At 47.0% G+C, this 14,762-nt stretch overlaps 1 protein-coding gene across 3 annotated transcripts in view; it reads right to left on the reverse strand.

Annotated features, from left to right (window-relative positions):
- FHOD3 (formin homology 2 domain containing 3) overlaps window positions 1–14,762 on the reverse strand; it is a 475,398-nt gene that overhangs the window by 136,201 nt on the left and 324,435 nt on the right. For 2 of the 3 annotated variants that reach the window (XM_047087061.1, XM_047087060.1), the window contains exon 10: window positions 12,551–12,798. In XM_047087061.1, coding sequence (XP_046943017.1) covers window positions 12,551–12,798 — 248 coding nt within the window. The remainder of the gene's footprint in view (window positions 1–12,550; window positions 12,799–14,762) is intronic. The other variant, XM_047087059.1, reaches the window with a different exon arrangement.

Here is a 14,762-nt window from a genome sequence, read left to right on the forward strand (position 1 = left end):
AGCCTCCCTGGGATCCCTCCAAGGAAAGCAGGCTGGAGGGTGGGGGTTGGTGGGGGAGTAAAATTCACTCATTTACTCTTTTTATTTAACATACTCTAGGGGTGCCTGGGTGGCTCAGGCGGTTGAGCATCCAACTTCAGCTCAGGTCATTATCTCACAGTTTGTGGGTTCGAACCCCGCATCAGGCTCTGTGCTGACAGCTCAAAGCCTGGAGCCTACTTCAGATTCTGTGTCTCCCTCTCTCCCTCTCTCTCTCTCTCTCTCTCTCTCTCTCTCTCTCTGCCCCTCCCCTGCTCCTGCTCTGTCCCTGTCTCTCAAAAATAAATAAATGTTAAAAAAAATTAACATACTCTGTGCGGAGCATTCTCATGCTAAGCACTTTACCTGGCTTACTCCTTGAATTCTCACAGGGGCTTCTGACGTTGGTACTATTATTGGATGAGGATCTGAGGCACAGAGTGGGTAAGGAGTTTCCCCAGAGTCACACAGCTAGTAAGCCAGGATCTGAACCCAAGCAAGTAGTCCAACTCTAGCATCTAAGCTCCTAACCACTATGCTACTTCTGCTATGATAATTTCTTTGTGGCTGGGGGGTGGGAAGTGTCTTCTAGGTAAGGACAGGAAGAAGTCACTAATCCTTCCTTCTTCCAGATTCTTTCCTGAACATCCACGGTTTTCCTACTGAATTGATGAGCAATGGTGTGCCTACCAGCTCTCAGTCCTTGCCCATCTCACCAAGGCCCCTTCCCACCAGGAGGTTCAATGACACCTTGACGTAGGGCACCATGAGACATATTTGGACCATAACTACATGAGACATATTTGGGCCATGGCTACAGCCCATGTTAATTTTGGTCAGTTTCTGAGCTGTAAAAATAATCTCACTTAGAAATAAATATTTTTTCAGCATGAATACAATGCTCCTGAGATCACAGTCAGCATGTTGAGCACGTGCTGTGAGACAAGAATGACGTCAGGCCAGGTCTCTCTTTCCTTGGGCCTTCCCTCTTCAATTTCCAAAGCCTATTCCCAAAAGGCTCTCTTGCAAAACGAGACCAGCCTCACTTCTGGCGGCTCTTTCTTTTCTGCCATGTCAGATTTGGCCTCTTCAAGCTACATTTTCAGGGTTTTATCTCCCTGTTCGTTCAACCTTTATCAATGCAGAAATACCACCAAGCTTCTTCCACAGACTCTTGTCAAGCAGAGGCAATCGCGTTCCTCCTTGCATGACTGGATTCAAACAGCTCCCTCACTAATCATTAGAACACCCCTGCTCCATTTCCAAAGGGATCCTGGGAATTGCATGAGACAGACACTCACTCTTTGGAGGGGCCACCCGTACCCCCACCAGCATGGACTACCAAGGAAAATCCAGCTCCGCTAGAAAGGGCTTTGAACATTCAGAACATGGATGGGTAGGTGTGCATTATAGGAAACATGGTATATGTGTAGGTCAAGGGGAAGCAGGCTTGACACTGAAAGAAAATTCCCAAAGCAAGTCAGAGATTTAACGAGACACAAGGACCTTTCCTTCTCTTTGAAATGTACTCACTATGGCTCCCACAGTAAAGGCTGTCTCTTCCTGAAACATCGCACCATGGCGGCCCACTCTAGCTTGAAAAATATTCACCCTTGAGAACAACCAATTTCAAGGTTCATTGACTTGAACTTCTTGGCACCAGCACTTCACTAGATGCTGATTCTACACGTTGTTTTCCAGGGTTAGATAACCAGCCACTGCCACGCTCACTTGCTCTTTCCCTGGGTTATGGCGTCTCAGTCCAGACTTCAACTGTCACCTACACGTACTCGAGTTCCAGAAGCATCTACCCAACTGACTTGTGACGACCCACTGATACACTTAATGCCCAAAGCTTGCGAAGTGGCCCGACAGCCACCTCATGATGCTGGACCACTGGCTGCCTGGGAATCCCCCACAACCCTTCTTCCCACCACAAAATGCACTCGCCATCCTGCAAACAACATCCTCCCTGAGTCTCCTCACCTGCTCCTACTCGCCACTCTCCTGGTCACAGCCTGAGCCAGGCCCTCTCCTGACCTGTTGGCATAGCCTCACTCATCTCTCTGTTTGCCATCTTCTCTCCACTCCTCAGAGTGGTCTCACCGGAACACAACCCTGATCACACATCACTTAAAGTTCATCAGTAGCTATGTTCAGTGTTAAAGATAAAATATTGCCAGTTTCTTCAGAACCTAGAAAGATCCCCAAATTCAGTGTGGCAAAGTTCCAAATATATACAGATACTGGTCGAATCACTACGTTGTGCACACGGAAATAATATAATAGAGTATGTCAATTATACTTCAATTAAAAAAAAAAGCAGCAAAGGGGGTATATGTGTGGCTCAGTCCGTTGATCATCTGACTCTTGAGTTTAGCTCAGGTCATGATCTCATGGTTTGTGGGATTGAGTCCCACATCAGGCTCTGTGCTGAGCATAGAGCCTGCTTGGGATTCTCTCCCTTCCTGTTTGACCCCTCCCCCAAATAATTTTTTTTTTTTTAAGTTTAAAAAAGCAGCAAAGTCCAGGGGCACCTGGGTGGCTCAGTCGGTTAAGGGTCTGACTTCAGCTCAGGTTATGATCTCGCAGTCCCTGAGTTCGAGCCCTGCATCGGGCTCTGTGCTGACAGCTCAGAACCTGGATTGTGCTTCGGATTCTGTGTCTCCCTCTCTCTCTGCCCCTCCCCAACTCACACGCGCTCACTCTCTCGCTCTCTCTCTCTCAAAAGCAAATACATCAAAAAAAAAAAAACCACTTAAATTTAAAAACCAGCAAACTCCAAATCCCCAAGAAATCTGCAATCTAGTCACAGTGACATTTTGAGAAACCAGAGATCCTGCAGATCCTGCCCCAGAAACCAGAAGGAGCTTTGCAAAGCTGCTTCTTCCTCAGGCCTCGATGCTGCTGCCTTTTCCTGTAGTTTCTGCCAGTTTCAAGCTCACGCCCCTTGGCCCCCAGGGCTCTCCCCTCCTACCACCCCTTACTAGTCAACACTCAGGAAACCAGAAAGAGCCTTCTGGACACTAAATGGTACATACTGAATGGCTGGCTGTATTCCAGTCGTACCTACCTCACAAGGTCACATCCCTTTTGTCGGTGAACCCGTTTATAACAAATCATTTGCCTCAGATAAATCTTCCTAGGTAGCCACTTGCCGCTCACGGTACCAGTGGTTGTTAACCTGGCTGTTGTGAAATCCTCTAGCATGTTTATGCCAGTGCACAAAATCTTCTCTCCAGCTCACGTCCATATTTATTTAACAATTACCTTCTTTAAAAGGACAACATCCAGGAAAGCTCCAGGGCATGGAGTGACTGTGGTAAAAACACTGAGCTAAGCACACGTTTGTGCTGCTTCTCATTCCTCACCCACCGCCCTAGTAAGGAGGTACTATCATCCTGAGCTTCCAGGGGAGAAGACTGAGGCCAAGCCCAGAGAGGAAGCGTAGTCTGTGGCTGTGAAGACTGAGCAGGTGCTCTCGACCGCCTCAGCCACTGCTCCTTTACACCGCACTTGGCCAAAGCCACCCCCAGGACCCAGGACTGCACGAGTCACAGAGTTGTAGATGTTGCAGGTTAACACCAATTACACAACACCTACTTGCCTCAAGTGTTTTGTCTGAAGATCATTGCCGTTGCTAACTGTTTCCAAGAAGGAGCTAGGACTACTCTGCTATTTCGGCTACAAACCCTCCAACTAACTGGCCAAAGAACTCTGTCACCTCTGGCAATGAAGTCCTGTGGACAAGGCGTGAGACAGACCACAGAGCAACACGCTGCCCTAAACTCAGCATCCAAACACGCCTCTTCCCGTCGAAATCTCGGAAGATGAGCTCACCCACCCTGCATGTTTCCATAATGAGGCTCCCCCTTTGCTCACTGGTTCCTGTGGCTGATGGACAGGCGCCAATACCCCTTCCTACTTCTGCAGGAAAACAGAAAACAAGCCCTGCTCCAATTGCCTCCCTCCAGTTCCCACTCTGAGGCCCAGCCTCAAGACTTGGTTCTCCTCTTCCCACCACCCACTGGGCCACTAACAGGGCCTCACATCGGGCATGAGCCCCAAAAAGGTGAGGACAGCCTCGTCTCCGATAGTTGTTAACTCTGGCTTCCTCTCAACCAGATGACCTCTATCACCAAGATAACGGCTGCTTAGTTACACGATTAACAAGGAAGGCTTGTTCCATGGTTGTAGTTATTGCTCTGAATGCTTCAGAACTCTTTAGGAACCGTCTTGTCTTCAGTGCCAATTTTTGAGAAAAACAAGCAAATCAGTATGATTATCTCAGGATCACAATCTAACAGTGACTGTAAACAATACAGCTCATTAGGACTACCAAGTCACAGTAAATATTTGCTCTGAATGATTTTCTGTCTTTTCAACAAATCCGATTCATCCTCGAGAGAGGAAAAACTTGTTACTACTGAACACATTCTGTAGGTTCAGAGACTAGTTCCAGGGGCGTTTGGTTCTGAATGCACACCCCGGACGAGGAATGAAAGGGTTCAAACCCAGCTGTGCCGCTTGCCACCCGTGAGATCGGGGGCAAGCTCTTTCACCTCTCTCTGCCTCAGTTTCCCAGCCTGTAAAATGGGGAGGAGTCTTCTACTTTCTTCATGCCATTTACAACACATGTAATTTTGCTTAGCACAACAGCCAGCACCAAGTAAGTGCTCCATAGCGCTAGCTCCGGCTATCACTACTTACCTCCTAGAGAGTGAAGCGGCAGCACAGCAGCCTCCCAGCACAACACAGAGGCTCGTCAGGAAGAGGATACACCTCCCGGAATAAACACGACACCGAAAAGATGCACAGGCAAATAGCAACACGTGGCATACCCTAGCAGTATACCTTAGGCGTCCACCCAAAGGCATCATAAAAGGTATTTAATAGACAAGGAAAAATATTTATGACACAGTTGTCAAAAGTTAATGCCTAGAATGTATCAAGAGTACTTACATTCTGCCTGCTTTTGTATCTGAAAATTCCCGTACTGAAATATGAAATATTGACGTAGAGTAGCCGTCCATCAATGAAAATGGACGAACCATTCAGGAGACAAATAAGCCAAAGACATAAACAGGCCATTCTCAGAAAGGCAAAGTTCAACAGCCAATGAAGCAATTAAAGGTGAACAACTTCAATAGTAATTAAAAAAAAAATGCAAGGTGAAACGCTGAGGCACATTTCACTTTTCAGAAATACTAATTTCTGAGAAACCCCTAACATCCAGGGCTGGTGATGGTATGAGAAAATGGTCAATCATATGCTGAGGGTGGGACAACAAAGTGGTAAAGGCCAATACGGTGGTACCATTATTTAGAACGTAAGAGTCCTTTGATCTAGAATCTCACTCCTAAGCATCTCTCCTAAAAGAATGCTAACATACGTGTACTAACACGTTTGTATATGCTCATCCCAGAAAGTTTAGTACTAGAAAAAAACTTCAATCAAACCATGGCAAGATGCATGAAGGCGTCCTGTTTTTACAGTATGTCCATATAACGGAACACTGAGCCACGATTTTTAAAAATGTACGAACATGAAAATCTGGAAGTAGTAACGCATAAAGATGGCAATGTGTACTTGATAGTTGCTTGCTTACTAATTGCCAAGTCTCAGGGATGTTTTTTTCCTTCTACAGAATCACAGGAAAAAACAAACGTATTTTACAAAAATGGGGAAGGACAGGGACTCTGGAGGCAGACCACCTGAACTCGAAAACCAGCTCCACTATGTATTAGCTGTGGGCTCTGGACAGTCCTTTCAACACCCTGTGCCTCAGTTTCTCCTCCTTCCACATAGAGATAGTAACCACACGTAACTCACGGGGCAACTTAGTGGAGTTGGTACACTGAAGCTCTTCGCATAATGCCTGGCAGATAATGAGGTGAAGCCACTGTTGCAGCTACTGCTGGTGTTATTGTCACCTTTGCACTATATAGTCTAAATACTTCCGTTGTGGGGGCGCCTGGGTGGCTCAGTCGGTTAAGCGCCTGACTTCGGCTCAGGTCGTGATCTCGCGGTTCGTGAGTTCAAGCCCCACGTCAGGCTCTGTGCTGACGGCTTGGAGCCTGGAGCCTGCTTCAGATTCTGTGTCTCCCTCTCTCTCTGGCCCTTGCCTTCTCGAGCTCTGTGTCTCTCTGTCTCTCTCTCTCTCAAAAATAAATAAACATTAAAAAAATTTAAAAAAAATAAATACTTGCGTTGTATATTGCATAGTTGGTACCACACATTTACATCCTATACCTTTTTTTTTTCGAGAGAGATCACGCGCGCACGTGAGCATTCTTGAGCAGAGGAGGGACAGAGGAAGAGGAAGAGAATCTTAGGCTGCACGCCCAGGGCTGAGCCAGATGCAGGGCTCGATCTCACGACGCCGGGATCACGTCATGAGCTGAAATCAAGAGTTGGATATTTAACCGACTGAGCCACCCAGGAGCCCCACCCTGTATCATTTTCATTTGGAAACACAGAGTTGCTCAGTATTGGGTGCCCCCTATGTGCCTGAGGTCATATCTAAATGGACACACGGCTATTGGTGGCAGAACCAAGCAGCCTCTTCCATGCTTCAGTACCCCCATCCTAGGTCCCCTGCTGCAGCGATTCCAAATGCCACGCTGGGGAGGACTGTGCAGACTGGGTGCTTGTGTACTCTTTAGGAGCCACAGCCTATTCTCCACCAGCAGGTGCAGACTGAGCTTCTGATGCTGGGGTCTGCACTCTGTCCCCACACAATACCCTGGCCTGACTCGTCTTCCCTGAAGCACAAGCGGACTGACTAGCTCCCGGGCAGCCCCTGTGGCCTGCAGCCCACCTGGGCATGGGCCCTCCTGGTTTCCCCTTCTCTGGGATTAGCTGGAGCCAGGCTATACCATGCCTCTGCCATTTGCCGGTCTGTCTACAGGGCGGACTGTGTCCAGTCCCTCCCGGCAGCAAGCTCAAGGCCTGGCCACAGTCCGTTTACTTCCTTATTGCTTTCAACGTATTAGAATGAGTGCTTTTGTGCAACACACATTAAGCCTTTAAAATGTTTATCTCTTATCTAACTTACATGACAAAACAGCAATTCTTGAATTTAACTTTTTTACCTCCTGACCACCAGCTGAGAATACCACCAGCCAAGAGGAAAGTGTCCATTGCTCCTTCTCAGCCCTGAGTCCTCAACTCCACTTGAGCATCTGTCAGCCCTGGGTAGACAGACGGTCTCTAGAGAGCTGGTCCCATGTTCCTATTCTTCCGAATAGATCCCTGAGCCTGGCTGAAGAATGGCACACCTTCGGTGATATGACCATTGTTCTGTCTTGCCGCTTTGTTGTATGGCTGGTGTCACGTTCCATCATGTCAATTTTGGGGAATGTGATAGATGTGAAGCTGATTGGAGTTGGGTTCACTGGGCATGTGGGTTCCTGAGAAGATCATGAGATCTAGTCAAACCTCCGGTCCCCTCCAAAGAGGGTCCAGCATATTCCCTAAGAATTTGAAATGTAAAACTTTGCCAAATGAGTTAAGACAAAAACAAACAAAAAAGGGACTCTACTTTCTAGCTGGTAGCCCAGAACTTTGAGAATTATCTTCTTCGGAAAAAAAAAGGCAACTTCGACTCATGCACATGAACATTTGAAGGTAGACCCACAGAGTTCCATGTGCCTCTAAGAAAAACACTCCCTTTCCAACAAAGTACTTCCTACCTCAGAATCACCCCTAGGAAGAATTGAAAATTGTAGCCAATTACATGCTGTCCTTTAAGGTGGGGTTTCTCAGATTCAGCACCACTGATGTTTTAGAACAGGTATTTCTTGGTTGGAGAGGGCTGTCCTGAGCATTGTGGAATGTTCCGCAGCAGCCCTGGACTCTACCCATGAGGTGCCATTTGCACTCTGCACCCCAATTATGGCAACCAAACATGTGTCCAGACATTGCCAAGTGTCCTGAGGGACAAAACCGCCTCCGGCTGAGAACCATGACCTTATGGGAGCACTGGAACTGATTCCAGGATGCTCCCACCTCCCAGAGTAGCCCAACCTTTCCTGAACTCATGGCCATATCCCCTTCTCCCCACTGGCTTTGTGTGTCTCCTAATCTAACTCATCTCCTGCCTTTTCCAATCCCTTCAACCTTCTGCTGTGCCCTGGAATTTACAAGTAGCTCTCAGCAAGATCCCCTATAGTCTCAACCTCTTCATGGAATATTCCTTGCTCCTACCCTGAACTTAGGACACCGTTCCCCACAGCTTTCTCATATCACATGATGGGCTCTTCTCTCTTACCCCACATACTCCTCTTTGCCAATTCCAGATCATTTCCCTCCCAACCTCCCTCTAGAAACCCAGCCCCTTAGAACAGGAGCTGGCAAACTATAGCCTGTGGGTCAAATCTGGCTTACCGCTTGTTTTTATATAGTCTGTCAGCTAAGAACGGTTTTCAAATTTTTAAATGGTTGAAAAGCAAACCAGAAGAATATTTCATGACATGTAAAATTCAAATCTCAGTGTCCATACACAAGTAAACACATTTGCTTACCTATTGTCACGGCCGCTCTTGTACTACACAAAGGCGGAATGTAGTCGAACGGTTGCAACAGACTGTCTGACCTGCAAAGCTTAACATACGTACCACCTGGCCCCTGACAGAGAAAGTTTCCAACCCCTTCCTCTGAGGCACGCGGCAGCGGTCTGTACCATCCGCTCCCAACCAGTTGTCACCATCTACTACCCGCCAGGTCACTCTTCCATGTGTATTAAAATATACACAGGACTGAAGGCTGGATGGCACAACTGCTAACATTAGTGGCTGAAGTTCAAAATTACCTCTACAGGTTGGAATGTTGTGTGGAAATTGACAGGGTGAAAATTTTCATATATTAAGTCCCATGCGATGTTCATTATCAGAAAGACCGGCATACAGAGCAGGAAGAAGATCTGCTATGTTTTGACAGAGGGGAAAACCACGATGAACAGGGAAACATTATGGGGAAATTTTATCCATGTGAGAGAATGCTAAGCAGCAATAGAGCTATAAGATTATGGAACGCACTTAGGTCAGAAGACCTTCCTTAAAGAGGGAAAAATTCAGGACTAGAGTGAGGTGCCCCAGAAAGGAGAGTGTCTGTGAGTGGAAGTTCACAGAATGGTCTCCTGCTCTAGGCTTTAAGGCTTTTTCTCCTAAGATTATATCCTGTTACAATTTAAACCAGAAACACTGATCCTTCTGCTGATTTGAGGCTAAAAGTAATTTTTTCTTGGTAAAAAATGAAAGCACCACCATTTTTATTCCTTCCAGTGCAAAGATGGAAATACAAAGATGAAATTTATAATTTAAGTGCAGGGGCGCCTGGGTAGCTCAGTCGGTTGACCGTCTGACTTTGGCTCAGGTCATGATCTTGCTCATGGGTTTGAGCCCTGTGTCAGGTTCTGTGCTGATGGCTCAGAGCCTAGAGCCTGCTTCAGATTCTGTCTCCCTCTCTCTTTGCGCCTCCCCTGTTCAGACTCTGTCTCTCTCTCTCTCTCAAAATAAATAAACATTAAAAAAAAATTAAAAAAAATAAAATTTAAGTGCAAAGATAAAACTCATTATGGCACACACAGTCACAAAAGATACTTTTAGGTGACAGATGACCAATACTCATACTTGATTTGGTAAATGCTCAGTGTAGAAGTATAGGTTTCTTAAGAAATCAAAACAACCCAAAATGTGTTTGGAGTCTTAGTCCTTACTGGAACTAAAACACATAGCCCAGTAGGCTTAAGTCTTAAGGAGACTGAGATTTTTCTGCTTTTCAACTCTTCGAATTTTTATATTTACATCAAAAAAACACACCTACATGGTATGTAAATAAAATTCCCTCTCCAAAAAGTCAGAAGCGCTAATCTCACTCAGTGACTATGTTTGGGAACGGTGGATTAGGAAGTGGTCCTGTGTGATCTGGACATTGAAAGGCAAGGGCCAAAGACTTGTGTTTAACCCACAGCTCAGCCCCTTAGTCCTGGGATCATCACAAGTCACTGACCCCCAGTTTTCTCACTTGTAAAAAGAGGATGAAGACGCTTGTCCTGCTAGATCCTACAGAGAAATTCAGATGATGTCAAAGGACCACCTGAGTGGAGAGGCACCATATGCATTTTAGGGCACCATGAATCTCTAACCTCTAACGCGTTCCTATCTTCTTTTCAAAAGTACTGGCATTAGTTGCATCAGAATTATAAAATCCAGCCTAAAATTCCTATGTGGCATATGCAAGGCATGTTGCTACAAGTTAGAAGTAGGGCCAGAATGCTCACACAGATGAAGAGCAATCGAAATCAGGCAAAGCCTATGGGCACAATGAACTACTTGACACAATGAACTACTTGATTCTAAGATACTGTTTTGAGGCTCAGATGTTGAGCAGGTGACTAAGCTATGCATGCAGGGCTTATTTCCCATTTGGCTTCTCGTCACCCTTTCCCCCTCTATTCCACTCCCACCTCTGCCAAAACTCTACTGTTGTTTGGGGACCATAGGGCAAAACCCCTCCAACAGACTTCATGGATGAAGCCACCTCATAATCAATCTGTAAAATGTTATCTGTCTAAGTGGGGAAGTGTATTCTTCTCAAATAAATGCACTAAATTTCCATCAAAGTACTAATGTCAGTAAAATGAAAAATCAGTCCTATTTGAAAAGAATGAGACAGGAAGCATGCAGGGCTGCATGTGTGACCTCGCATTCGAGATCCCTCCAAGCCCTGCACCTCAAAACCATGCGCCCATGGCTCACTGCACCTCTGTCATCCTTGCCAATCTGTCACAAGGCATGGCCATCTGAACTCACAACATGGGGATGGGGATCTTTGAAAAGTATAATAGCAAGAAACAGACCAGCAACATACAGGACACAAGTTGAACAGAACAAGAGAATGCCAAGTGCTGCTGACGGGGACTTCAAATAACCGTCCCCAGCATCTGTGGTGGTTTTACATAGAGATTTTTAATCTACTGTATACACTTTTCTCCATGTTAATTTCTGAAGCCATTAGCTAGGAGAAGAGCTGGAGAGAACTTTAAGTGCCCTTTGAGCACTGCCTAAGTTTCTTGAAGATCTTAGACTACAAGGTGTGATGTTTATGGTGGATGTTCTCATTCCTCAATTTGTTTAGAAGTTTTAGTCTTTTTTTTTTTTTTCACTTAACAGAGCTTGCTGCACACAGATTCTCAGAAACAGAAAAATCTGTAGATGGGCAATTATGTGGTAGAAAAGGGTGTCAACACAGACTGTGGTTCACACATCACTCCCACTCCAACTATGACAGGAGGCACCCAAAGGCATGGCTCGTTAAGTGATTCCATGAGTACCAGACTGCTTGGGGCATCTATCCTTAGGGATGAAAGGAAGGGACATATCTTGATCACTCTCTTAAGGTCATCCAACTTATTCTGAGTTATTTTCTTCTTCACCAGGCAGCCTCGTGACCCGCACTTGGCTCCCAGGTGGATCTCCACGATGGCAGAAAATGCTGCGGACAAATGAGGTAAGCAGGGCTTCTGCACGCCAGCAGCAGGAGGTGATACGCTGGCAAACCAGTGTCCCAGTCAGTCCAGGTGGACCTGGCTGGCATGGACTGGTCCACAGAGCTCCATCATCCTAATGAACTGACAGCATTCACTTGGGAAGATAGAAGTGGACCCAGACTCCAGAACAGCATGGCCATCCTTTTGCTGCACACTTGTTCTACAGAACCATTTCTAAGTTCCTATAGGTTGTGTCAAAAGGTCTTCCTTTGTATATCTGTACATAGTTTCTTATGAGATTGTCAACCTTTGTATTTCTTCCTATCTGCCAATCTCATTCTTAGTTTCTCCCAGCCCAAATGTGAGGTTTGTAAGGACAGAGATCATACCTTATATCTTCACGGCATCAGAAAGTGCTGGCCTATAACACATTCTCAATAAAAATGTTCGCTAAAACAAACACTGAAAAAGTGACGGCGATAGTATTTACTGAAATTTACATATACTTATATATATATATCATATACCCATATATAAAATGTATTTAACATAATATATATTTACATATGTTTATATTCATATATTTAATTCATACAGGTTTCTTCTATTTAACTAAAACCAACCTCCACCATCTACTGCCACAGTATCTCAAGACTCTTACAATCTTGCATTCACGTGAGGGCACCACCATTTACTTCCAGGTAAAGTTTTGGGGTTTGGATTCTTTTCTATTTGATAAAGCACAGCTTTTCAGACATTACAGAGATACAGATATAAAAACACAAATGGGTGAAGAAGAGCTCGTGGGGTTAACAAGATCACATCTACGTGGGTCACCAGGGCCACCTTGTCCCGGGGTGCTCCAAAGGACTTCGGGGTGGTGTTTCAAGGGTAGAGAAAAGGCAGGGAGGAAGTCAGGAGGGGTTAGGAGGCCAGCGGGGAGGGGGTGGTAGTGGGTGCTTGTGGGGATGGGACCCCTCCCACCTTTTCAGGATCCTTGTGCCCACCCCCCCTCCGCTCCACGGCTGGGTTAATGCTTACTTTTCACAGTGCTCTCGTACTTGACCGGGCTTGAAGCCAGGAGCCGACTGGGAGCTGGGACTGGTGGGGGCCGACACAGGACTCCTGATGCTTTGCACCGAGTGCCTGCGGCTCCGCCTGCGGTCCAGGCCCCGCTGCTCGCCCTCTCCGCTGCCGCCTCCAGAGCACACGCTGGCCCTCCTCCGGTCCCGGCGCCCGCTGGGGGGCGGCTCTGCGGTCTCGTCGCCATCCTCGTGCCGCAGTGCCACCTGAAAAAGCAGACAGCGCCCGGTGCAAGGTCAGACTTGACATCCTCTCCCAGGCCTTAGGTGTGACTTTGCATTCCACGGTCCCCTTAATGAGCATTTAACACTGTCATTCCATCCTGCTAACTCAGCTTCTCTGCAAGATCGTCACATCCGCACGCGTGCCAGAGCGCAGTCCGCGAACTTAAAGATGCTTGCCACCGTGCATTTTCCCAAATGGGTATGAAAAAGCCAACAGAGATCATGAGTAGGTCCGAGAAATATTTCGTAATTAGACAGGATCTTTACCCTGGAGCCCAGCACTGTCATTTCTGGGGCCGCGTCTCTCCTGGACCCCCCTCGGCTCTGTTCTGGTCCAGGAGGTGAGGTCGGTCCTGAAGCCCAGCGGCGGGGAGCCCTGAAGTTCCTGATCATTCCTGAGCTTGCTTCCCAACGAGGGTGCTCAGAAGAGCACAGCAAGGATTCTGCCCAGAGGCAAGAGCCACAAGGCGCCTGGTGAGCGGATCTGGCCTCACCCCCGGATCCGTTGCAGAGGCCTATTCGGCAGCACGTACGGCCTGATGTCAGCACCTCTGCTGGGCACTGCTATCAGGCTACCCTCCCATCCCGGGCCCGGGGTTGGGGGAGGAGCCCCGAGTTACATTCGAGAGCCTGCATATGCTAGTCACGAAAATATATACCCAAAATAGACTTCACCTCTAGATTAGTTTTTTTTTTCATCTCCTCTTAAAAGTAATGCATATTTGTGCAGAAGAATAATTGCCTTACACTTTGCCACTGTGGATTTCCCATGGAAACCTGAGCCAACTGGCAGCATGCCTACATACAGCTATCCTCCTCCAAAGGGTATTCTACTCCTGCTCCTAGTTGGCGCCCTCTCAGGAGGCCCTGCTCTGCCATCTCCTAATCTCGCTTTGCCCCGGATCCTGCTGCATGGCTGCCTCATTTTAGGTTAACACCATCTGCCTATGTGTTTGCTTGCCTCCCTGCTTCTCCACGCCTGTCCTTCCCAGCCAAGGGCTACACTCACCTGTATCTCCAGCTTCTGTAAGGGGTGTGTGCGTGTGTGTGTGTGCGCGCGCGCCCGCCCTCTCTAAAACTGGACAGTAGGAAAAGCACAGGTTGTCCTTAACTAGATCTGTGCACACTGGCTGTGTGGCTCACGAGCCAGCTATGACCTGTAGCTAATTATTTGCCTTCTCTCTAGCTCACCGTATGAGGATAACAGTATTGCATTCGTGGGACTGCGGTAAGAATAACTTATGTAAAGATGATCTATGTGACTGGTACTCAATAAATACCCCCCAGTAAACATGCCCACCTATTCCTCCCTCTCACAGATACGGCATGCCCGAGCCAGCCCCGGCCAAGTCCAGCAGCCTCTCTGACCTGGCAACCGAGGAACTACACAGTCCTACGTCCCCAAAGGTGCCAATTCTCCAGCCACATAGGTGCTCTTGGTCACATTTTACAACTCAGACCTGACGGGTGAGAGAACGGAGAATATAAAGACCCAGATGGCTAATCGTGCAATATGGCTCTAACATCACCTATCTATAGAAAACCGACCTATTGCGAAATCGGTGGTGTCCCGTGTCCAAAGTGTTCACACCTGTGCTCATCTAGCAAGGTGAGCTTGGCTGTGTCAAGACCAGGTGGGCCACTCTCGTCCCATTTCACAGGGATGAACACCTAGGCCATGCGGCCTGTTTCACAGGGGTGCACCCACCATCCACATGTCCCAGGTCCAGTTTTCTCTGGCTCCGGCTTTTGCGTGAGATCGATTTTGTGAAACCTCTCCTATCTTCGTGCCAGATACATTTTATAACAAGCTCACACAGAGGAGGACAATTTGATAATATTGTGACTATTTGTTCTCCCAGAATTTACTAGTCAGACATAATGTTGGGAGGTTTGACGTAATAATTGATAAGAGTTCAGAAAAAGCCCTGTTATAAAATGTCATT

The sequence above is a fragment of the Lynx rufus genome, unplaced genomic scaffold, assembly GCF_022079265.1.
Source record: "Lynx rufus isolate CCGP_SWC_20201006 ecotype Redwood Valley unplaced genomic scaffold, mLynRuf1.p SCAF_22, whole genome shotgun sequence".
Taxonomy (NCBI): Eukaryota; Metazoa; Chordata; class Mammalia; order Carnivora; family Felidae; genus Lynx; species Lynx rufus.